The 25,021-nt window shown below is 49.2% G+C and overlaps 1 protein-coding gene across 1 annotated transcript in view; it reads right to left on the bottom strand.

Moving 5' to 3' along the window:
• Window positions 1–25,021, bottom strand: part of Syt13 (synaptotagmin 13) — a 41,919-nt gene that overhangs the window by 8,050 nt on the left and 8,848 nt on the right. Inside the window, exons 2-4 of the mRNA XM_021193736.2 lie at window positions 6,685–6,910; window positions 4,461–4,595; window positions 1,483–1,784 (exon numbers count right to left, since the gene is read on the bottom strand). Of these exons, the coding sequence (XP_021049395.1) occupies window positions 1,483–1,784; window positions 4,461–4,595; window positions 6,685–6,910 (663 nt within the window). The remainder of the gene's footprint in view (window positions 1–1,482; window positions 1,785–4,460; window positions 4,596–6,684; window positions 6,911–25,021) is intronic.

The following is a 25,021-nucleotide window of genomic DNA, read 5'->3' as shown; positions in this document are numbered from 1 at the left end:
AGCCCAAGAGAAGCAGGTGGGAGTTGGGGGGGGGGGGGAATCTGCTCTGCCTCCTACAGTCCAGGCTTGAATAGGAAAGACACCTGTCCATCACCTCCTCTGTCAAGTACAGGGCGGTTTGAAAAGCACCCAGGGTGAGTAAGGACATGCCGTCCAGGCTGAGCTATCTGTCCCGTCTGGTCTGTTGATGCTGTGTGGATTTCTAATCAAGTCAGCTTCAGTTCCCCTGTGTGTGCAGACAGGGTGGTCACAGTGTTGCCCTTACCTGGATGTTTTGGGAAGTGATAATGATGATGATGATGATGGTGGTGGTGGTGGTGGCAACCATGACTATTACTGCTGCTGCTACGGCTATTGCTGCTGCTGCTGCTGCTATTACTGTTATTCAGATAGATGACTTCCTAAGCTGAGCCACTGAGATGGGGCACACAGAAATAGTGTCCCAGTGGGCAGGTTGGCAACGTGCTTTATCTAGAAACGTGATAGGAAAGGCTTGCAACTTTGTGGGTCTTGCAATTGGTCCAGACTGGCCCAGTCTGTGACCCATGGGCTGTAGGAAGCCTTGTGACCCAAAGATCTCTATAAATGCCACCCAATGCAAAACCATAAACTCACATAAAGCATTTTGAGATTGTTTTGTGATATTTATGTACATATACATGGCTCTTGATGGTAAATCATGACAGGTGAATGACAATGTCATGTCTCAGTGTCAAAAGGTTGGACACATCTTAGTGCTGGAGAACAGCTAAGTGACAGACAAGCTGTCGTTATCAGAAGTTACCTGAAGGCTGTTCAGCAGCAGGAACTGACACACCATTCCTAACCTGCCTTGACGCCATATTGTCCTGGCTGGTAGGGGACATGGCTTGATTCCCCAAGGAGCCCAAGGTCTCAGCAGCCTCCACAGTGGACACTATCCCAGACCAGTGTCTGTGCAGACCACCGAGTGTGCTCTGCTCTTCACAGAGCCCAGACAGCTCATTCAGAGTCAGTATTAGCACCCCTGCCTAATAGACCCTCCAGAACGTTCCATCAGAGCACATATGGGCTCTTCTTAGACTTCCCAGGACCTAAATCCTGCCTCAGCTGTCAGTGGCTATCTGTATCAGTCTGACCCCCAGGTCTGCATGCTCTGAGATCAGAGGGGCTCTGTGCTTCCTTCCTTCCTTCACTCACCTCTGCAGGGCTAGCTGGAGAGGAACATAAGAATCGGAGCTGTATTTAGATGAGGGAGACTCTGTCATAGCATGGAAGCTGATGCCACCCTCGCCACGATGCTGCCCCTGGTGGCAGGGCTGTCCTCAAACAGGTGCCAGGAACCCAAAGTTCTGGGCTACGAATCTGCTACGGCCTCTGACTGGGAGTCCAAGCTGCCTTTTCTCTGAGCTGAGAGTGTCTCTAGTCTTGTTTCATCATCTCAACCTTCTCCTCTGACGCTCTACTGGCCAGCTCTAGGCCTCTGGTCTGAAAATTCCCTACCTTTGCTGTGGTCTTCAGCTCACCCCACTGTGCTGCCCCCAGGGGTACAGTTGCTCCATCCAGGCCCAGGCGGAGTTCCCCGATCACACTATGGCGGGAGAAGCGGTCACAGGTCCGCAGGGTGAGTGTCAGGGTGGCTGTGGGGAGCTCTTCCTCACCCAGGGGCAGGGCCAGGCCCTCCTCCCAGGTTGTGTGCAGCTGTCGTTTCTTCAGAGCTGTCTGTGCCTCCACAGAGCCGGTCTTGACAGCCACGCTGCCTTGGATGTAACAGTCACAGCCTCCTTCATGGTCACTGGTGACAGCTGCAGGCAGGAACAAAACAAGACAGACCTGGGACTTCCCGGGCATTGGGGGGATAAGTCCCCAGATGGGGCTATAGAACACAGGTGACCTTGGGTGTCTGCAGGACCACAGGGCTGGCACAGCATTCCATCACTAAGTCTTGTAGGGAAGATGCATTTCAAAATGGGACATTATGGGACTGGGGGGGGGAAGGGTTCCTTAGGTAATAAGGATAAGAGGAGGCACTTTCCAGATTCCATCTGACCTCAAGATTCAGAGACGTCCCCATCGGTGCCAAGTCCCCTGACGAGCTTTGGTTAGGATAGCTACCAGCACTGTGTGTGACTCATGTATTTCTGTATTTTAAATATTTACCACACAGCCACTTGCGATCTGAATCACCCGGCTGCCGCCTCATGAATGTTGCTTCCGACTCTCAACCTTGATGGTTTGGATGCATCACACCGTGGACTGTGTTAGTCAGCTTTCTGACACTGTAACAAACACCTTAGAGAACCAGCTTAGAGAGTAAAAAGGTTTACTTGGATTCATAGTTTCAGAAATGCTAGCCCGTGGTACCAGTGGTTACATTGCTTTGTTAGGCAGCATGTCATGGTGGAATCACATGACCCAGCAGAACAATTACATCATAGTCATGGAACAAATGAGTGTGAGAGAAGCAGGCCGGTGGACTGGGGAGCAAGGGTTAGTTGCGTGCACTTCTGGGGACGGTTAGGATCTAAGCTATATTTGGCCACTCTGATGGGCTTCGGTCTTTAACTTCACCAGGAAAGAGACCTGGGTCTCCCACTCAGTGCCCCGCTCTGTGTCACTAATGTGTCACTGTATCCACCCCTGCTGACCAGTGTGTTTCTAAAGTGTCATGGCGTGGATATGTCCTGCAGACCCTCCTCTTCCTAAGACTCTGATGATGATCCCTTCACTGTGGAAGCTGGTAAGAGAGAGAGAGAGAGAGAGAGAGAGAGAGAGAGAGAGAGAGGTTGAATGAGCCCATTCTCCATCAGTGCAGCCTGAGGACCTGGTGCCCCAACAGACAACAGGTTCCTTCTGAGCTTCAAGTGGCTGTTTGTTCCTGGCTCCATCACTCATCAGAGTAACCTGGAGCCCTGGGAGGAGAGGCTAGAACTGCTTCCTAATCTGTAAAACGGTAGTTACCTGAGGACCAGAGGTGTACATGGAAGTGCTTAAACATGTTAAGCAACAGTACAAAGGGAAACATTCTCACTCAGATAAGGAAACAAGGGGCTGCGGGGGAGGAGGAGGAGGGGAAGCTCAGGGGTGGGGCACTTACTCAGCAGGCTTGAAGCCCTGGTTTCCATCTCCAAGGTCAAGTTCAATACAAGACTGATGTGGTACAAGTGACAGTTAGCTTTGTCAACTTGACAAGCTCTAGAATCATCTAGGGGACAAACCTATGGGTGTGCTCATGAGGGAGCTTTTAGATCCCAAAGACCCACCAATGGTGCCTTCTGAGATCGTAAGCTGAAAAAGTTATCTGAGCCTCAGAATTCATCACTCTGTGTTTCTGGTCTGTAGACAATGTGGTTGGCTGCCTCAATCCCCGGCAGCCATGGTACACAATAGACGTGCGTTCTCCAACTGTGGGCCAGAATGAATCCTTTCCCTTTAAATTGCCTTTGTCAGGATATTTTCTCAAAGCAGCTAGATAAGGTACCAATGAGGGTTTGGACCTTCACATGTCCCTCAAAGGCGGTGGGCTGAAGGCTTGACCCTGAATGACGGTGCTCTAAGGAGATGGGACCAGTCACTGGGCGTATTCTTGAAGAGCATCATGGAACTCTGGCCACCCCCATCACTGTAAGGTGAGTGACTTTGCTCTCTGCCATGGTGTTCCACTCATCCCAGACCCAAGGTCAACAGGGCCACCCGTGGACTGAGCGAAACTTCTGGAACTGTGAGCCAGAACCAATCTTCCCTCCTCAGGTACTTTGCCACAGTAATGGAAAGTTGGCTAACACAGAAACAGAAGATGTTAGGAAGAGAAACAGCACCGCCGATACACCACTGCCTCCAGCCCGGTTTCTCTGTAGAAGTCTGAACTTTGCTGGTGGCGGGGAGTACTGTCGCAGGAGTATTCCCCAGGATATCCCACCAGACAGATTACCCGACTCCAGGATAAGTTCTCAGAAATGTTTCTGACCTTTGAAAGACTGTCTTTGTCTGGCACAGAGCCCTGTTCGACGTCAAAGGCATTGCTGGCAAAGGCCACTAGTTGCTTGTCCACCACTTATCTCCCATCCTGGTAGGCAGCCTGCCAGGTCACCTTTCCTAAAATGCCCTGCAACAAAGTGTGGCCAACTGAGAAGGCTCCAACCAATGGATATGAGAAGAAGTAACTCACGCTCCATCCATTAAGGCTATTAGGGAATGGCTGTGACCTCTTCTAATTCTCATCTCATCAGTGAGAAGCACCTAGCAGGAGGCCTGAGGAGCGCAGAGAACTACAGGTGGAAGGGACTGGTCCTTGAGTCACAATGAGGAAGAAAGATGTCTGTCGGCTGGGAATCCCTGGCGTGCACAGTTAGGGGAAGGAGGGAGAATCTCTGTATCTGAGCACTGTGTATGAGAGACTGCCAGAGCGCTAATCCTGCCTCTCCCCAGCTGCAGACCCGTCCATCCCACCCGCAGGGCTTGCCAATCACACAAAGCGGTACCTTCCAGGCTCGTCACAAATAACTCAGCCTTCTTCTGGTCATAGTCCAGGCGGAAGTGGAGTTTGGGGGCCTGGTTCCAGCTGGCAGCCTTTTCTGGGTTCCAGGTCTCCATGACACAGACATCCTCAACTACACCTGGGAGACAGGGTGACCATGGCCGTCATGCTGGGGTTCTGATCATATAATACGCTATCTTTGCCACCCAAGCCCAAAACTGTCCCTAAAGGGGGATATGGAACTGCACCTCAAGGGACCATTATGGTTCAGTGGTCAATATGTGGGTTCTGATATTGCCCTTAAGTTGCCACATAGTAGCTGTATGTTCTTTATAGGGGATGCTCTCAGCCCTGGGCTGGCCTATAGTGTGCTTTCCACAAGGAAAGCTGTCCTGTGGTCACATGGTTCTGGTAGGGGAGAGAATTGTGGGCAAATCTCACAGGACAGAACAGGTGGAGACGACAGCAAAACCGAGCCCAGAGTCGGTACCACTGGCAAGGATGGTGGCTTTGATTTTGATTTTATGTCCACTCAACATTTGCTGAGTGAACGGAAGGACCTTATCTTTAATCAAGAAGCTCCTAAAACCACCAATAAAACCACCGATGTTGCTGGTTTCAACCCCTCTCTTGAGCTGGAGCCTAATGTGTGAAAGATTCTCGTGAGTCAAGCCTGAGAGGAGAATGAAGAAGCCACAGTGGATGCTGCAGATGACACTTTACACAACCAGAACTGAACTGCTGATCCTCAGAATGAATCAGAGGGCAGGACTCTAGGGGACCATTAATGTCCCCAAGGACTCATGATTAGATTCTTGCTACAAAGTGTCCTCTAAGGAGCAGATTGACTGTGGTGAGACCAAGACACATATATGTGCAGGATGTTCTTGGCTCCCAAAGCCATCCTGAGGATGCTGCAGTGGACTTGATGACAGGGACTTAGTGGTACCTAGAGGTCTTGGAGCTCAGGCAGCCTCAGAATGAGGATGCAATCCCCATCCATCGGGCATCGCCTTCCCCTGGCTGGGCTTCTACTCAGGAGCAGCATCTGCAAAGCTCCCTCTGCCTCTGTGTTATCCTTGAGTGAGGGGAGCAGTGGAGCTGGGGAGTGGGGGTGGGGAGAGTCAAACACACTCAGTGCATCATGGGATGCTGGCTGAATTGGCCAATGCTGCTAGCTGTCTGCGGGTCAGAAGCAGGATGCTGCCCTCTGCGATGGGAAGGAAATGGAGACAAGGAGTGTCTGTGTGCTGGATTCTCTGGCGCCATGGAGGGCTCCATCCTGGATCCATCCAAGCACTGAGCAATCCAGGGCTCCTGAGAGAGGCCCTGGCATGGGGATCGTCTCCATGAGTACTCACACCCATCAGTCTTGCCTGACTTAATTCTCCCATCTTCAATTTTGAATCTATGTGAAATGTGGGCAGGGAAGATTGACGGCTGACAGCCAAGAGGACCGGCCTGCTTGCAGCACAAATCCAAGTGGTTTCCAAAAAGCCAGGCCAGGGAACACTTCTAGCCCTTGCGTTAGGCCATCTGTCCACTGGCCAACAGGAATACACATGAACCCAGGTCCCTGTCAAAGCTGCTGCATCTTGCACTGCCACATGCAGCAAACCTGGACCCCAGGACTGGCTGCCTTCTTACTCTTAGAATTGTCTCTCTTAAAAGCTTCTGTATTCCTATGAGTTAAGGCCTGCATTTCAGCTCCCCTGCTGTGGCCCTGGCTGCACCATGCTGGCCACTTATGGGTACTGCCTTCCAAAGCCTGGTGCTCGTAGGAAGAATAGGGACAGTGACAATAGCCATAGGTTTTGATGCTTTGTACTAAGCCCTGGTTCAAACATTTATTTTAGTTATTATTGACATACATTTAACAGTGACTTTCACAGGTAGGTGATAATATGGTCCCACTCCATCGATGAGGATGAAGGCCCATAGAGGCTTAGTAGTATGTCCAGTGTCACACAGCAAGCATATAAAAAGGCAGAGAATTAAAGACAACTCAGAAGTCTGTTTTTAACCTTGATTTTTTTTTTATCCCTTATGTAATTGCACAGTAGGATCTGAAACAGACTCTTCCTTTCTCACAGGAAAGCTGGGTGCCAAACATCGGGGCCTACCACACCGGGGCTCTAGACAGCTTCAGCGGGTCACACATTGTATCCAAAGATACAAGCAAGACCCTCCCTGCCCTCATGCTACCCACCAGGCACAGGGAACCCTACCGTTCTGAGGGAGGATGAACAGCTCCTCTGTGACCTGCCTCTTGAGGCGACTGTCACTCTGGGCCTGGGGGCTGGCAGGTGCAGCAGACTCCTCTGTGGTCCCCAAGGTGTAGTCTGCGTAGTTGATGACTTCTGGGGCCGTCACAGCTGGCCGGGGACCATAGATGTCAGGGAACTTAAGGAGAGGTCGGGGCTGGACAGGTTCCGTGGACTTTTTAACGTTGAACTACAGATGTGAATAGAACTGGTTAGTTGGTGTGAACAGAAGGAGGTGGTAGGAACCATGCCCACCCCAAGAAGGAGGGAGGGTGGGAGCTCTGCTTCCAGTCTGCTCCAAAAACATAGCCTGGGAAGGGAAAATACCACTTCTAACCACATTTAAGAGTATATGTGTAAATGGGGCGGGTCATAATCCATCATTCACCCTCTCCTCAACCATCTCTGGGTAAGGTCATATTTCTACGCAGCCCCCTTTAGGGTCTTCCTCTCTGTCTCTCTGTCAGTCTCTCTGTCTCTGTCTATCTGTCTGTCTGTCTCTTATTCTCTGTTCTTTCTGTCCCTTTCCAATGGCTGAGCTGGGCCAGTGGTCCCTACCTCATCTACCACAAAATCCAGACTCCTGTAAGAGCCTGCCTTGCCTGACCCACTGGCCTCTGGCACTTCCCAAATCTGTCTACCACCCTTCTAAGGCCCCAAAGGCCATCTCTGACCCACCCATCACCCATCTGGACTATTCCCACCTCTCCTCACCACAACTGGTCTTCGGCTCACAGCACTGACCTCCCCCAGTAATGTTTTAGCTGTTGGTGGTCTGGCTGCGATCTGGCCCTTGCCCTAGCATGTCAGACCCATGAGCGCAGCAGCTAGGTCTAGCCCCACTCCTGACCCTAACACCAGAACTGGGGCACCTTGGCTGCGTCATTTTGCCCCTCTGAGCTGTTGCTTCAGGTTGCAAAGAGATCGGTGACACTGTCCTTTGGGGAGATGTCCCAAACAGCAGAAGGGAAGAACTAGCCCATCTGACTGTTTAGGAGATAGGACATCAGCAGGCTGAAGGTCAAGGGCAGGACCGCATGTGATCCACAGGCAATTAGAGAGTCAGGTTTGACTTTGACCTTGAAGGAGGGAGGTATGCAGAAGGCAGAAGGACCACGTCCCTGACACTTAGTAGTCCAGAGCCATGTTCTGCATCTCACCTAAGTGTGGGTTCAATCTGTTTTGCTATTTCACGGTGGGGTAACTACAACTCAGAAGCACTTGGGGCCATACTGAGCCCCTAGAGACTATGATGTGTCTTCATACCATTTGTTGGTTGGTATCGGCTGTCATTTGGCCATTGCTAGTGGACCAAATGGTGATTGCAGCCCCTGGTCCTGCCTCAGGTGTTCTGCCTTGCTCCTCAGCCCCAGGAGTTCCTAGATACTGCTTGGTCTCAGGCCCCCCTGACTCAGAGTCAGCTTGCCTGCCACATACTGGGATCAGAAGTGAAGCTGTTTGAGTAGCCTTGGGAGCATGCCCCATCTGCATTTGATTTTATTCCACCTTCATTGTTTGATAGAAGGACTGGGTTGGCTCTTGGGTTTGAGTCATGGCTGGCTGAACTTGTGGTTTTGGTGGGGGACACATCACTGGCTCTGGGAATGAATGGAGTTCTCCATGGGGCCCTCCCCAGAGCCAGGGAATGCTTTCCTGCCTATCCTGAAGCAGAAAGACCCATCCTGACTCCCTTCTGTCTGCTTCCCCCACACTGCCACCTGGTTGTCTGGGGCCATCTTCACCCCCTAGGCTGTGATTGCTCGCTCTATCCGTGGCATTACTTTGGTAGCTTTTCCTGCTCATTCCTAGAGAAGCCAGCCCAGATGCTATGGTAGGCATGTTCTCGAGACAGAATGTGTCCCCACTAGGTAGAAACCACGTGCCCCTGTCTTGTGACTGCAAGATGAGTCAGAGTTAGGACAAAGCCAACACCATGCACTGCGGGTGGAGGGACATAGAGTCTGTTTCTCTGATATTAATATCATTTGGCCACCAGGTCCATTCACCCTGGGGCCTTGAATGCTCACAAGTGATGATGTTCTTACTTCTGGAGCTCTGCCTTGTGACCCAAAGCATGTCAAATGGATGCCCAGCACTGCAGACAGGGGTCATCAGCCTCTGTCCACTCAGCCTTGGGCAGGACTTCGTACCCCTGCAACCTTCTGTATACCCGGTCTATGGCTTCCACACTTGGTATTGATCCTTATCCTGAGGGCAAATAGCAGTGGCCTTTTGCAAGAGTGATTAATGATCCAAGCTCTGGGAGCAGAGCTGTGGTCAGTAACTCATATCCTCAAGGCACAAAAGCACCAGTCATACATCTTGTTCCTCATTTCAGAACCCTGCTTCGGAGTCATTGAGTTGGTTCACTGGGTAAGGGTGTTTCTGCCAAGTCTGACAACCTGTGTTCAATACTCAGTACCTACATGATGGAAAGAAATAACTTACTCCTGTGGGCAGTCTTCTGATCATACATACACCATGGCATGTGTGCTTCATACATACATACATACATACATACATAATACATACATGTGAAAAAATTTCATCTTTTCATTGCATGTCAAATAACCGAAACCTCATTGCTCAAGTCATAGAAAAGAGGCTGAGGGCAGAGGGACCTGGGAAAGAGGTTTGGGGGAATAAGAATGTCTGGGAGGAAGAGGCAGGCCCTGTAGGCACACTTGTACCCAAGTGGAGGTGGAGAGGTGACCAGGACTTCTGGTCTCCCTGTCCCTGTAGCCCAGGACAGGGATCTAAGACAGTAGGTACCAATGCATCAGGAAAGGTGTTCAGAGGGACTACAGTCAGGAACGCCTGTCTATCTGGAGCCAAACAGACAGAAGAGACATTCGGTCGGAACAGAGCCCTCAGAGGATCCCCTTGGCATCCCAGCCTCACCTGAATCCTAGGCTGTTAGCCTCTGATTCCCTGCACCATGGCCAACTCTGCAGATACCAGGTTCAGTCTGGGGAGGAGTGTACGACAGTGCCTGAGACATGCCCGGTCACATCCAGCTTGCCTTCTGCTGCAGGACTGAACCAGCCAGTCAAAACCAACCAAGGAGTGCAGAGCGCTAAAAGCCCATGGGGAAAGTCAGAGTTAAAAAATCCAAACTACTCCACCCAAAAGCAGGCAAAGGACGTCTGTGCATCATTCTCCAAAGAGGAAACACAATTACCACCCAAGCAAGATACACTGCGTAGATTTTGTGTGCTTGACACAAGCTGGATCATTCAAATAGAAACTGCTTTCATAAAACTGGCCTGTAGGCAAGTCTGTAAGGAATTTTTCTTGATTAATGATAGATGTGGGAGTGGCCAGACCACTGTGGGTGGTACCACCCCTGAGCAGGTGGTCCTGGGCTATATAAGAAAGCAAGATGAGCAAGTCATGGGGAGCAAGCCAGTAAGCAGTGTTCCTCCATGGTCTCTGCTTCAGATCCTGCCTCTAGGTTCCTGCCTGAGGAAGAGAGACAGAGGAGAGAAAAAAAAAAAAAAAAAGAAATTGGCAGTGCGGGCATTGAAATGCTATTCATCCTTAAAAGAGGAGTCCTGACACGCTACCATGTGCACAAACCTAGAGGACATCCCTGCAACTGGAAGATGCAGGCTACAGGACAATCCTGAGGGGCTTTGTGTAGTCAGACACCATAGGTAGGATGCACAAGGGTAGCTAGGCACAGTGGGGAGGAGGGAGGTACTGTTGAAAAGGGACAGAATCCACATGCTGTAGAGACGCTGGGTTGCTACTCAGCGTTGGGAGCGTATTTAACACGCCACACTAAGCAGATTTCATGCCATGTGTATTTAGTACAACCAAGCATAGTGACCCTGGTGTGTTGGTCAGGCATGGTGGTTCCCTATGTGCCTGTAATCACAGCAGTTGGGAGGCAGAACTGGGAAGAGTGCCATGAGCTTGAGGTCAGCTTGGTCTACATTAATGAGTTCCGCGCCAGGCAGGCAGGGCTATGTACTGAGAAACTCTGTTTCAAAAACCCCAATACATGCACACAATATAATACACATATACATAATACACATATACATATACATACAGACACATTTATAAATACACACACATATGCATACATATATAGATACATACAACAATATACACAACACATACATGTACATACATATAACACACACATATATGCATTCATATACAAGCACACATACATAGACACACATATACACATATAAAACATACATATTCATACACATGCATATACAAACACATATACATATATATAAACATATATACATATATGACACATACATACATACATACATACATAAACTAAAGGTGGCATAATGATTCACACCTGTAACTCTAGCACTCAGGAGGTAGAGGCAGGAGGATCACAAGTTGAAAGACAACCAGGCCTATATAGTAAGATCCTTCTGCAAACAACAGCTATAAAAAATTTTATTTATTTATTTTTAAAACACGTGAAAAGCCAGTAGCTCTGGGGAGAACTTGACTTTTCAGGAAGCCTAACTGAATTTCAGTTTTTCCTCTTTGTTTTGGGGGCTGAAGGTGACTCCTGCAGCCCCAGCTGTCACTCTGGGGCTAAGTGGAGGCTGCTGCTCGCCTTGTGCGCTTCCTCCCAGCCTCACCCCACCTTCCTGGCTCAGGCTTCCTGGGCTCTGTCTACCTCAGCTGTTGCAGGCTGACAGATGGCTTGGGGGCAGGGCGGGAGGACCTGGACTTCATCTAATGAGCAAATATTGATGGAGCCTCACCTCAGGCCAGGCCTCACCTGAGTGTGAAGGCTCCGGGAGGGAAGAGACCGATGCCCTCCCAGGTGGGCGCTATGTTGGGAAAGCAGACGTTAATTACAGAGCTAGCGGTCTGTGAAGACTCGGCTGACCTGAGGTTTTCATTGACCCTGGTTATTAATTTGATGTTTTGTGCTGGGACATCCTTCTTAAAGTAACGGATGTCTCCGGGAGCTGGAGAGATGGCTTAGTCAGGAAAGGGTTAGTACAGAAGCATGAGAACCTGAGTTCAGATTCCCAGTGCCCACATAAATAGTAGGGTATGATGGCACACACTGGTGACCCTGGCATTCAGGGGGCGGAGACACAGATTCTCTGGGCTCAGTAGCTAGACAGTTTATTTAAATCAGTGAGCTCCAAACTCAGCGAAGCCTTGACTGAAAAATAAGAAGGGAGGCACCCGAGGTTGACTTCTGTCCTCCACATCCACATGTACACAGTTACACACACACACACACACACACACACACACGCACACGCACACGCACACACACGCACGCACACACACGGGAGTACACAAAAGTGCACACATACAGGCTAAGTTTGTAGTTCAGATTGGCCTGACTTTCCTTGGAACCTAATTTTGCCGTGGAAGACTGTGTGCTTTGTAACAAACAACTTCCACTGCACCACGGAGAGCAGTGGGCGTTCCTTTCCATCTAGGCTAAACTCTAGAATTTTATCCTGATGTTCTCTCCTGCCCCACACAGCTTTCCGTCCAGGGGTGGGGGATGGGGAGCAGGCATATTGGAGGAGCTACCTGGCAGACATCATTCACAGAGAGAGCCAGACAACCCAGATTCCAGGCCCGTGCCTGAAGTGGATTCTGCATGTCTAAGAAGCCTCCCATGGTGCTCCTGGTGTGAATAGTACCTGCATCATACTTGGGCCCATCCCAGGTTGACAGAGACCCCAGTGATCCAGTAAAAAAGGTGTGTATTCCAAACTGCTGAGCTGAGCTTCATTTTAAAGAAACAGCTGGTCTTCCGGTCCTGGCGCCAAGCGGGGTTTCCATGGCAACCCTGCAGCCCGCACCACCTCCTCTTCTGTGTATTCCAAGCCTGTGTCCCAAATCCCCTTCTCTCAGGACTCACCTCTTCCTACTCTGTTTTCCCTTGGAGGTTATTTTTAAACCTAAAAAGGCTAGTTTTGAGGACTGGGGATGTGGCTCCGTAGGTAGAGTTTTGTCTAACATTTACGAAGCCCTGGCTTCAACCCTCAACGCTCCATAAACCAGAGATGGCACACACCTGTGATCCTAACACTTGGGAGGTGCTGACAGGAGGATCAGGAGTTCAAGGTCATCCTTGGTTATATAGTATGTTTAAGGGCAGTCTAGACTCTACTGAGACCTTGTCTAGATAGACTGACAGACATACAGATGATAAATGACAGATAGACAGACAGATAGTTTGCACCGGATTTAGCCTGCTAGCCAGTACCCAACACAACAGGCTGGGATCTGGGTTGGAGTGGGGTAGGCAGTCCTCTGTCAGTGGTTCTTGGTGTCAGTGGCAAGCATGTGACATACCTAGAGAAGGCAAACCCTCTCTCTGCACTCAGTCACCATTTGGCCATCCACTCAGCATTGACTTCATCTCTGGGGGCCAAGGAGCAGTAGTAACAATATCTTTAAGTCAATGTCCTCATGGGGAGGACAACCCCAGGAGACACCAATCTAGATACTACTAGTCCCAAAGACAGTTGGTTAGAAAGAAGTAGTATAAACCAGGCGTGGTGACGCACACCTTTAATTCCAGCACTCAGGAGGCAAAGGCAGGCAGATTTCTGAGTTCCAGGCTATTAAGATCATGGCAGGTAATAACCCAGTGAGGAAGAAAGGAAATTACATCCAAAGTGTCAAGAGCTAAATTTAAGCTGGATTCTGATATGCATACATACATACACATATCACATATAAGTATGTATGTATATATATGTGTATATATATATGTGTATATATGTGTATATATGTGTGTGTGTGTATATATATATATATATATATATATATATATATATNTATATATATATATATATATATATATATATATATGTGTGTGTGTGTGTGTGTGTGTGTGTGTGTGTGTGTGTGTGTGTCACACATGGTCTGCACGTGTGTGATAACATGGAGGGGAGTGAGGTGGGTGGGTCTATTAAGTCAAGCCAGCTAGCTGAGGGAGATCACTGTCCCCAGGGGAAGTTGACCTCCTACAGGCTAAATCTGTAATCAGAATGGCCGTGCTTCCCTTGGAACTTAATTTGGCCAGAGAAGACTACATGCTCTGTAACAGTGTCCTCTGCCCACCCCCTGCCCCCTACCCCCTACCCTCCACCCCCAGGTCAGTGGCTAAGCAATTGGAAAGCAGATTTTTTTTTTTCCCAGTCTGAGGAAGATCTCTGCTTCTCTCTGCTTGAAACTCAGGCTTGCAGCCTTTCCCACCCCATGTCTGTCTGTGTCCTCCCTACACTGCCCCATGCAAACTCCCGAGCCTTCTACATCGCTATAAAGGAAATTATGTGAGATCAATACATAGTTACAGATTGTATAAGGGAAACTGCTATGCTGAGCCCAGTTAAAACTCAGCTAGACTGTGTGGCTGGAATCGCACAGCATCCAGAGAAGGTAGAGTGTAGAGAAGAGAGCCATGCAAGAAGATGTTCAGAGACCCTGACTTTGGGCTGGGCACCCCAAAGCATAAGTGTCGGCTTGATAGGCAGAGACATTAGAGAGGAGCATTCTGGGACAAAGCAGTGGCTGAGAGCAGTGAGTCTGTAGGTGATTGACGGTAAGGCACCAGAAGATGAGATGGACTAGACCCAGCCATTCAGAGAAGAGACAGAATAAAGCCAAGAATGCTCTTGCCACTCTTCAGAGGATCTAGGCTCAATTCTCAGCACCCACACAGTGGTACCATTAGTAACCTTAGTTCCAGGAGATCCAACACCCTCTTCTGACCTCCACAAACAGCATGAAAGTTGTAGACAGGTGAAGCACTCACATATAAAAATTAAATAAAATTTTAAAACTAAGCAAAAATCAAATCAGCATAACTCTTTTCCCTACCAGGATAAAATGGGGTATCGTCAACACTGAAGCTTGTTCAAGGCCTCAAAGTGGGTGAGCAGCTCAGACAGAATTCGAACCCAAAGCCAGTGCTGCTCAGAACGTGTGTGGCCCCTAGGTCTGGATTTACGGAGACAGTTGAGGATGGACGCTCCCAGGGCGTGGCTCTTGACTTTCCCTTTGGCGTTGCCTACCCGGACACCCCATGTCCCGTGGACCTCCTTCTCCAGACCAGTTAGGTGTCTGTTGGTTTTGAGTGAATGGTCTGGATGTTTGAACATTACCCGCTTTACTATACGGTTTCTGTTCAAATCTGAGTTTGACATTCTTTGTGTGCCTTCGTGACTTCTGACTCCAGAGCTGTCTCTCTGCCAGCCTTTGACCTCCAAAGTTTGCGTGTGTGCCGCCCCCCCCCCCCAGCACTGGTCCCTCCATCTGCCGGGACTGAAAGTCTCTCTGTTAAACAGAGACTAAGGACCAGGAGCTCAGCTCAGCCTGTCAGTGGCTTCTGTAAGACAGCAGTACACGGGCTTCATACAGCCTGTGGTCCAGTTTAACCCCTTAGACACTTTTACTTCCATTTCTTATGTGTGTTGGCCATGCTTGTTTGTTTGATGTGTGTGTGTGTGTGTGTGTGTGTGTGTGTGGTCACTCAAGTACCCATGTGGTCTTGTGGAGGTCAGAGGACACACCTTAGTTGTTTCTTAGGTGACACATCTGCTTAGTTCTTCTGAGACAGAGTCTCTCACTGGCTAGGACTCTCCGAGTAGCCCGGGCTGGCCAGCAAGCCTGTGTCTGGCTCCTCACCACTCACTGGGTTACAAGTATAACCATGCCTGGCTTTTAGTACATGGGCCCTGCTCACTTTCCTAGACACCGAATCTAGACTCTTCCTCCAGAACAGTCAGAGAAATTGTTGATTCTATGAGCCTTGCATAATTGATGAAGCCATGGGCCAGGACAACAGTTTCACCCCTGTTATGATGCCAACCTATTGAAAATCATAAGCTACTGGAACAGGATTGTGTTTACCCGTGAAATAAGGAATGTACTCAAGATTACCCTTCTAACAACGCCTGCTGTTCACATCCACATCCCCGAAGCTTTCCTCTGTGTTAGAGGAGGAAGTACATTTGCTGAGCCTGGCAAGCATGTAAATCATCCATCAAGGGTGACACAGGGTGGAAAAAGTGCAGAGAGGTGCAGGTCCCCGGGAACAGCTGTGCTCTGCGCTCAGTCATGCGGAAGGCACAGCAGTCGCTACCCTGGAGGTGTGAGTGCAACCGGGGAGGTAAGTGTGCTACCAAACAGGTGTGCATTCTCCTTAGATGTGGGGCTTAAGCCTAGATTCTCCTCGTTGGGTTAGGATCTGATAAGTCATCCCACACCCATTTCCTGTGTACCCACCCAGCTTCTGCAGCAAACAAAAGGCCCTACTCCCAGAGAGTTTACTGAGGGGTTGGATGAGAGACTCCATACTCAGAAACAAGGAAGTGCTTATGCCACAACTCCTGAGACTGGGCTCACGGCAGACACAGCTAATCCATCAAACTCCTGAGACTGGACTCACGGCAGACATAGCTAATCCATCAGTGGGTTCGTTCTTGCTGAGCTCAGGCATCCTTGTGCTGTATTAATGGGTAAGAACTGATATACAAGATGAAAGGTATTGTCTATCCTGAGTACATCTGTATAGAAAGGTGAGCAGCAGCCTTTCATCTGGGGCAGTTCTGAGGACAGAACCCACAGCAGCCTCATGTGTGTGAGCAAGCCCATTACAACCGAGCTACTCCCCCAGCCTGCCGAATATGGCCTTTTAAAAGTAAGGGCTATTATTTTTATTTATGTGTATATGTCTGTGTGAGTGTGTGTCACACACACACACACAGGTGCCTGGAAAGGCTAGAAGAGAGTGTTGGACCATCTGGATCTGTAGTCATAGGCAGTTAGTGTGGGCCACCTGATGAAAGTGCTGGGAACTGAACTCGGATCATCTGGAAGGCCAGCAAGTGTTCCTGACTACTGAGCTATCTCTTCAGTTCCCTAAGTGTGTCTTAAAAGGTCCAGTGTCTGGGGCTGTGTGCTACCGGAGGCCCAAAGAGCAGCTCCTCGCCCTTGTGTGATCAGAGGAGGAGAATTTGAGGCTGATGAGTGGTTAAAGAGACAGAGGCATCTCAAGTAAGATGGCAGTGATCTGGATCCAGAGGAGGAACACACCCTTGGCATGGTGAAGTCACCAAGGTGAGACTGGGAAAGAATGTGAGGTCAAGGCCATCAAGGGCCTTGAACAAAAGGTTGGAAATTCTATTTTAACAGCGGAAGCTTTGGAGAGTCTGCGATGGGAAAATGGCCTCAAGAAACTGGATTCACGTAACTCACAGCAGCAGTGCATGCGAGGACAGCGACAGACAGAGACAGACATGAGAGGTGGGAGGAATGAGAGAGATGGAGGGGTGGGAGATGTCCAGGAGGGAGGAATCAGGGGCACCAGGGTCCAAGATGAGGAGAGGAGCGTCGGATGAGACATCTCCAAGAACAATGGACTGCTTAGGGTGGAACCAGGTGTGAGGGGGAGGGGTGTGTGCAAAAGTTTTGTTTTCTTCTTCTACTTCCGGGTTTTGTTTGTAAGCGTCCCAGAGGATACTGGCATGTTAGCAGCTATATTTCCTCATGGTCTGAATGCCCCTTTGGGATCACAGTGAGGTTGTTGCCACTAGATCAGAAATTAGAGCGCTCACCCAATTTCCAGATATGTGCTAATGAATGATGTGTGTGTGTGCTCTTAAAGACTCTAGCTTTATAATATACATCACTTATATTGTAGTTTTGACTTCTGTACCCTCATGGCTTTTTTATAGGATCATGGGAAGAAATGACCTAAAAGGGAGATCTGGTCTACCACGATTTGGGAGCAAATTGCTTACCCTAGCCCGTGAATGTGTTGCCTACCAGATGCATAGTTATAAAAGTTCTTTCAAATGCACAGTGCAGAGCCCACTGGGCAGCTTGTTCCCTTCAAGGCAGCCCTTTGCAGTGTCTCCTTGGAGTCTCTGCTTTGCTTAACTTTGCTAAAACAACAATAACAAACACAAGCCAGAAAGTAGACAAAACCCTTCAGTTTACACAGCCTGTCTCTCTTACTTAATCCTCTCCCTTGAGAAAATACAGAGAGATGTCTGCCTCCAACCACAGCAGAGCCAGGTCGAGCATCTCCCTTCAAGCTGCCATCTTGACACAGCTGTTCTTCCTTCTAAACCAGATACAAACCTCTTGCATCTCCCTCCCACACCCCCAACAGGTCTGCAAAATGTGCAAGAATATGATTGGACCAGAGGAGGTCAGTAATATCAGAACAGCTGACTTCCTATTACTATAAACTTGGGGTGTTTCTCCTCAGGTCCTTACAAGCTCCCTGAAATGAGAATTACCCTGAAGTGCCCTGCTCCCAGGTGTTGGTTGGCAACAGGTACTAAAGGCCATGAGATTCACAGATCCTACTGTCTGGGTGCTGGATAAAACAGAAAATGAAAGTCAGTGCTATAGGTTGAGCCCTTGTGTGACTAGAAGCATCTTCCCTGTTGGGCCCCACCTTCCCAGTTTCATTGGTGCCTTCTCTTGACTGTCTGCTCCCCTTTCTCCTGGCTGACTCTCAGGGTCTATGAGGCAGTTGGTTCTATGGTTGATTATATTGTATCCGCAGTCAGAAAGCAGGGAGATAAATTCTAGTGCTTAGCTAGACTTCTCCATTTTAATTTGTCTGAGACCCACCCTCTTGGAATGGTTTCACCTATGGCTAAGATGGGTCTTGTCACCTCAATTAACCTAATTTTGATAATTCCCACAGGCAGACCCAGGGGCTTGCTTCCTTGGTGATTCTAGGTTCTGTAAGGTTGACAATTTACTCTAACCATCACAGCATGCTACCTAATCTCCATGATGATTCAGTAATGAGGAAACAACAGGTAACCAAGGCAGGTGGGAAGGCTTAGGTCACTGGCTGGTGTCAGAGCAGAGAGAAGGTGGATCCGCTCAGATACCTCATGCCTTCACTCACTCAAAGACTATACAGCAAAATCACTCTGAGAAGGGCCTTTGAAGGCAGCTTAATTATTCATACTATTTATTAGCCTAATTACCATTCCGTTTACTGTTGCAATTAGCGCAACCTCCCAAGGCGGCCTGTCTGAGTCCCCAGGCAAGGTTTCTCCTGGTTTAGTCAACCTCCGCCACAGCCTCTGTGCTCCTGAGGAGGCCGTGGCCCTATGGCGCCTCCCCCAGGGACAATCAGCAATACTGTTTGGATCCCTGGCAGGAGCCTCAGCCCTTGTTTCCAGACGTCAAGGCTTAGGTATAGGCAGACACAGGGAGTCACCGTGAGTGCTCCTGTAGGACTTTCCCAGGGCATTGGCAGCTACACAGCCAAGGATTCTGGGGCTTTCCTAAAATGAAGGAAGAGTCAAGAAATACCACCGGGCAGGTTTGACAGGCATTTGCTTCCTCTGATGCTAGCAGCTCCTTTGTATGGATTGAAAATATCTCAGTTGGCCCCCACTTTCCCCACTAAGGCCCTAATTGCCTTATAGGGATCTGAAGGATGCTTTGTCCATTCAGACTCTGGTGAGCATGACACTCTCAGGGCACCCTGAGACACAGTGCCCTCCACCCCCCTCTCATTCCACCTTCAGGCCCAGCTCTCCTGCCTCTGGTCCACAGAGCCTCTGACTGGCTTCCCCTAATGGGTTCTGTAATCTATTGTTCCAAGAGTGTTTGTTGTGGAACGCAAAGATCCCCTGGTTCCTTATCCTTGTCCTGATGTCATCACGGCAAAACTCTGGCCGTGAATCCGCCACTCCTAACACTCTCTTGCTCTTCTTGCCCCTAAGTGTTTTGCACAAAGGCTCTATCATGTGCTGCTTCGAGCATCTGCTACTCCTACGGCAGGAGATGAGTTCTTCACACACTTGCACACTTCACACACTTGCACAGCTACTAGAAAGCCTGCAGGTCAGGCTGGGTTTTGTCTTGAAATAACACCACTGATGAGCCTCTGTCTGTCAGCTCGTCCTCCCTTCCGGACGAAGGAAGGTGTACTGGAAATGGAAGCGAGTCTGCTGCAAGGCACTGAGGGAAGGGAAGGTATGAAACCAGGAAAGGCAAGGCCACCAAACGTGAAGGGAGGCAGCCTGGCCTGGGCCTGCCTCCGTCAGATCCTCTGTTGTTCCCTGCAGTACTCACCCATACTCGGAATCCTCTCCGGAACATTCCTCTTTAAAACTTTTAGTCATCACTATTTTGGATTCTTTGAGACTGGGTCTCATGTAGCCCAGGTCAGTCTTGCACTTGCTATGTATTCAGGGATGACCTTGAACTCTTGACTCTCCTGCCTCTACCTCCCTGTGCTAAGATTACAAGCATGCACCACCGTGCCTTACTTGTTAAGTTATGTGAGTTGAGCTCATTATAACATTTTCATGCATATGCATCACTCTTGTACCTCACCCTCCCAACTAGCATCTCCCCTCTCTCACCCAATTTTCTGGTCCCCTCTTCCCTCCCAATACTTCCCCTCTGCTTTTATATGTATATGGGAATCTCCACGGCGTAGGAGAGAAGACAGCTTGTCATAGTCAGTTGTATGTCATCTTCCAGTTGTGCTGTCTTCCTCTACCACCTTTTGTGACATGCTGGGGACTGAACCAAGGACACGCTAAGCAAGTGTTCCATCACTAAGCCACATTCCAGTCTTTCTCCAGGTATGTCTTTCTTCCCATCCTCATCCACTTCTTTGGTCCTCCCTTTCTTTAGAAATCTTCCTCCCACATCATAGTTCTCCTTCTACTTTCCTGTTATACACATATGCACACACAAACATAGATGTATGAATATATATACAAACGTATGTAAACCAACACACATATATGCATACAAACACACACTTGCACACACGCAAACACATATGAACACAGACATGCATATGGGCATGCATACACACATGGATACATTCATGCAAAAACACACACACATGCATGTACACATGCATGCACAAGTGCTCACATGTATGAACATACATATACACATGTGCACATGCATGCACACACACAGCCTCTCTCTCCTTCTGTTTGCCACTGCCCCTCCATGATACCTCAGCAGCATAGCCACCTTAAGCAGTGGAGCCTTGTCAGGCACAGTATGAACTTTCCAGGTGTTGGAGTCTAGTCCTCACAAGTGAAGACTTGAGTGTGTGCGCAGATACACTTGCACTTGTGTGTATGTGCACATGGAGATCAGAGGTAGAGACCTGGTCCTATGGCTCCCTGGTGCTGGGATTAGAAACACCCACCACTATGCCAGGCTTTTTACTCTGGTGCCACTGATTTGAAGAGATCTCCATGCTTGCACAGTCAGCACTTGGCAGATTGAGACAGCTCCCCACGCCCACTGGTGAAGTTTTTACTTTGTCCTATGCTAACCAAGTGAACCAAGGCCTAAAGGGAGGGAAACCAATCAGGAGTGAGACTGCCCACGAACTCCGCCTCTCACGGGTCCTGCTGTACCACAAGGCAAGTGCAGGGATTGCCCATGAATCCGAAGTACCCCTGCGACCCCATGCCTTTGCCATGAGCATGCTGTGGCTGCAGGCAGCTTGCTTACCCACTCCCCAGCCAGCCCCCGGGCAGCCTCCAATCCTTTCACCCTCTTAGCCTTCCTCCAAGCCCTGTGCCAGTTTCTAAGAAAGATAAGCACACCCTGGCTTTAATGAGCGGAAGTGAGGGCAAAGGAGATCAATAGAATCTATCACCATGCCCTGGGTCCTTGCCAGGTGGACTCAATCACACTGAATTCCCTCAGGGCCCTTCCCCGCTTTTGTTCATTCATACTCATATGCGTAAATGCCCCTCATGGCACCGTCCCTACTTGTTCCCATAGAACAAGCTTCAGTAGGCAAGCGACACTCTTGTCATTATAATGGAAAAACTCATAAAGCGTTCCTCGTCACCCTAAAACCTCAACCAACCTCTTGAAATATCTTGTAATCACCCTTCAATGCAGTGTGAAAATTGTCCAAGCCTTTCCTTTACTGTAGTGTAAAGGCACGGAAGCCCTTTAGCCAAGGAGTTAGCACTGAGTGAAAGTTCCGATGGGAAGGCCACACAGGAGCTCCATTGGGGACATTGTCAGAGCTCCTGTCAGCACTGCTCTGGCCTGTCAGCCTCAAGGCATAAGGACATTATACACAAAATGGAGTTGAGCTTAGAGGACACCTGAGTGTCTGGGTGAAGCACCAGGGACCCAGGAGGGCTAAAGGTTGGTGAGGTGGGAGTTGAGGATGAGGGCCAAGACATTGTGCAACTGATTTAAGGTACAGAAGGGCAGGTACAGACTTCTCAACTGTCAGGCCCACTGCTTCTGGGACACATGTGTCTCAGATGCATGCAGAAATACCTGGGTTCATTTCAATGAACTTCCAGTGTACTTAGAAATGTAAATCAGAATCAATGCACAAGAATCATTTTAAAATGTTTCCAGGAAGGCTTAGGAGATTCTGAAGTGAGATACGTGTGTGTTTTAGTTTCATCTCTGCTGCTGTGACCAAACCTGACAAGAAGGAACTTACAGGAAGGAGAGCTGATTCTGGCTCACAGTTTTAGGGGACATCAGGCCATCATGGTGGGAGAGGCAGGAAGCCAGAGGGTGGGGCGGTTGATCAGATTGCTTCTGCAATCGGGAAACAGATCAGACAGGTTGTGGGGCCAGGCTGTAAAACCCCAAGACCCAACCCTAGTGGCCCACTTCCCTTGGCAAGACTCCACTTCCTCAGTCTTCCAAAAAACATTGCTACCAGCTGGAGACCAGAGGTTAGAGCACAGTGAACCTGGGTGGGGTGGGGGCGGGGCACAGCTGAGGAAGGAAGGAAGGAGGAAGGGAGGGAGGGAGGGAAGGAGGGAGGGAGGGAAGAAGGGAGGCAGGGAGGCAGGGAGGCAGGGAGGCAGGAAGGAAGGAAGGAAGGAAGGAAGGAAGGAAGGAAGGAAGGAAGGAAGGAAGCAAGCAAGCAAGCAAGCAAGCAAGCAAGCAAGGAAGGAAGGAAGCAAGGTAGGTAGGAAGAAAATCAGAATGTCAAAAGAGTTGCAGAATTTGGCTTCTGGAACTTCTGGGAGAATAGAAAATGGCCGAGTATCTATGGACGGCAGTTTGGTTGGTCCTCCAGAAGTTACATGCAGAATTTCCATATGATCTGGAATTCAGCTCCCACATGTATTGTGCCCTGAAGGAACACAACCCAACAGGCTGGGATGTCCAGGGAGCAGGACTAGGGAAAGGAAAGCAGGCGGGGTGTGTGGACAATGGGACAGACCTTAGCAATGCTCTGAGTGGTGGGCTGGAGAGCGGGTGCAGCAGGTACCAACACTGGCTGTTTTGCAGATGACCAAAGCAGGGTTCACACACTGCGTCCCACAGCAGACAACTCACAGCCATCCGTAACTTCCCATCCAGACACTTGGACAGCTTCCTGCATCCGCATCCAAGTGCACCTGCACACATATGCTCAGATGCACATACACACACACACACAACTAAAAATAAAACAAAGCTTTGCAAAAAGAGTCATTATGCTAACTGTAAGACACCAGACACAGGTCACTTGCTAAATGATTCTATTTATATCAAATGTTCAGAACAGGCAAGTCCACGGAGACAGGCAGCAGGTGCGTGTTTACCAGAGCCTGGGGAGGAAGGACAAGAGACTCTCACTCAGCAGTGCAGGTTTTCTGCCGAGGTGATGAGTTATTCTGGAACTAGGTAGAGTGGTAGTTGGTTAAAAACGCGAATGTACTAAATGGCACTGATTCATGACTCATGCACTTTAAAGTGGTCGGGTTTTGTGTGGATTTTACCTTAATACAAAAACCCATGGGAACTAAGTAGAATCCATACACAGTCCACAGAGGCATTAGAACATATGGAGCATGTGTGAGGATGGCCTGACCAGGGACTGCTATGGGCTGCTTGCCTCAGCTTCACTGACCCTCCAGCCTGACCTCTCTCCCTTCACTTCACACACGCTGGCCTTTCTGTTGACTCTGGTCCTGCCCACAGCACTGTATACTTCATGAGGATAGGGAATGGGTTACTGTGTCACGGAGGAGGGAGCAGTCACTACTGTGTACCCATCCCCAAGTACTGAGCCTGGCACACAGTATGTGCTCAATAAATGTCATTACAGGGGTAAGGAAAGGAATAGAGGGCTGGGTGTGGTGGCATAAAACTTTAATCCCAGCACTTGAGGAGCAAGGCAGGGGGATCTCCAAGTCCCAGGGTAGCATGGGCTACATAGTTAGAACAGTGAGACGTTGCCTGAAATGCCCAACTTAAAGAAGAGGAGAAGGAGGGGAAGGGGGAGGAGGGGAAGGAGGAAAGGGGGGGAGGAGGAGGAAGAGGGGGAAAAGTATAAAGATAGTGAAGGGGAGAGAGGACAGGAGGGAGGAATGCTTCTGTTTTCTTCTCCCATCTGCAGACATGTTAGTTTCTACAGCTTGCTTATGAGGTATTTTGTGTGCTCAGATGTGTTGGTTCTGATGCCCACACAAAGAATTCCTTAGTTATTAAAATTCAACTCTACTGGGACTGGAGAGATAGATCTGTGGTTAAGAGCACTTGTTGCTCTTGAAGAGGACTTGGGTTTGGTTTCCACCACCCACGTGGTGGCTCACAACTGCTTGTACTTCAAGCTCCAGGTGATCCAATGCCATCTTCTGACTTCTGCAGAAACTTCTGTGCATGCATGCACATAGTGCTCATGTACACACACACACACACACACACAAATAAGAACACTTGCTTCTGTGAAACTATTTTCTTCATCTTCAAATCAGGTTTCCCCAGAGCTAGCAAGAAATAGGCTCTGTGGGTTGTGAACACAGAGGCACTAAGGTCGAGGGTGTGTGTGTGTGTGTGTGTGTGTGTGTGTGAACTGATGCCCTTTAGTAGAGGAATGTGCAGAGACGCTGTACTCAGAGTAGGCAAGAGAGAACCTCGGCTTCAATATTCTATAGTGTGGCAGGTGCCCAGGAAAGAGCTTGTGTCTGTGTATTCCGATTGTTCCTGGGTCTTGACTCAGGTGCCCTTTTGCCCTTCTCAGTCCTCCTGCTGGTCTCTTCTTTCCTTTCTTTCTTTGCCTTAACCACTGCTGGCTGCTTTGGCTATTTCCCCTACCGAGTCAGTTCTTCTCCTGCATTCTTAGTTGCAGATTGCATGGTCAGCATCTAAAACCCTGGGCAGGGTGCAACAGTGTTTTCTGTATGGGACCCACTAGGGAATAAGTCACAAACCTGACTCTTGGCTAATTTTCCTGTTGCTGTGATAACATGCCTGGTAGACAAGGGGAAAGGCTATCTTTTGGCTCAAGGGAGAACAGGGAAGTTGTACTGGTTAGTTTTGTGTCAACTTGATACAG

Source organism: Mus pahari, chromosome 3 (assembly GCF_900095145.1).
Source record: "Mus pahari chromosome 3, PAHARI_EIJ_v1.1, whole genome shotgun sequence".
Classification (NCBI taxonomy): Eukaryota; Metazoa; Chordata; class Mammalia; order Rodentia; family Muridae; genus Mus; species Mus pahari.
The sequence above is the reverse complement of the archived record's forward strand: the minus strand, read 5'-3'. Positions and strand labels throughout refer to the sequence as shown.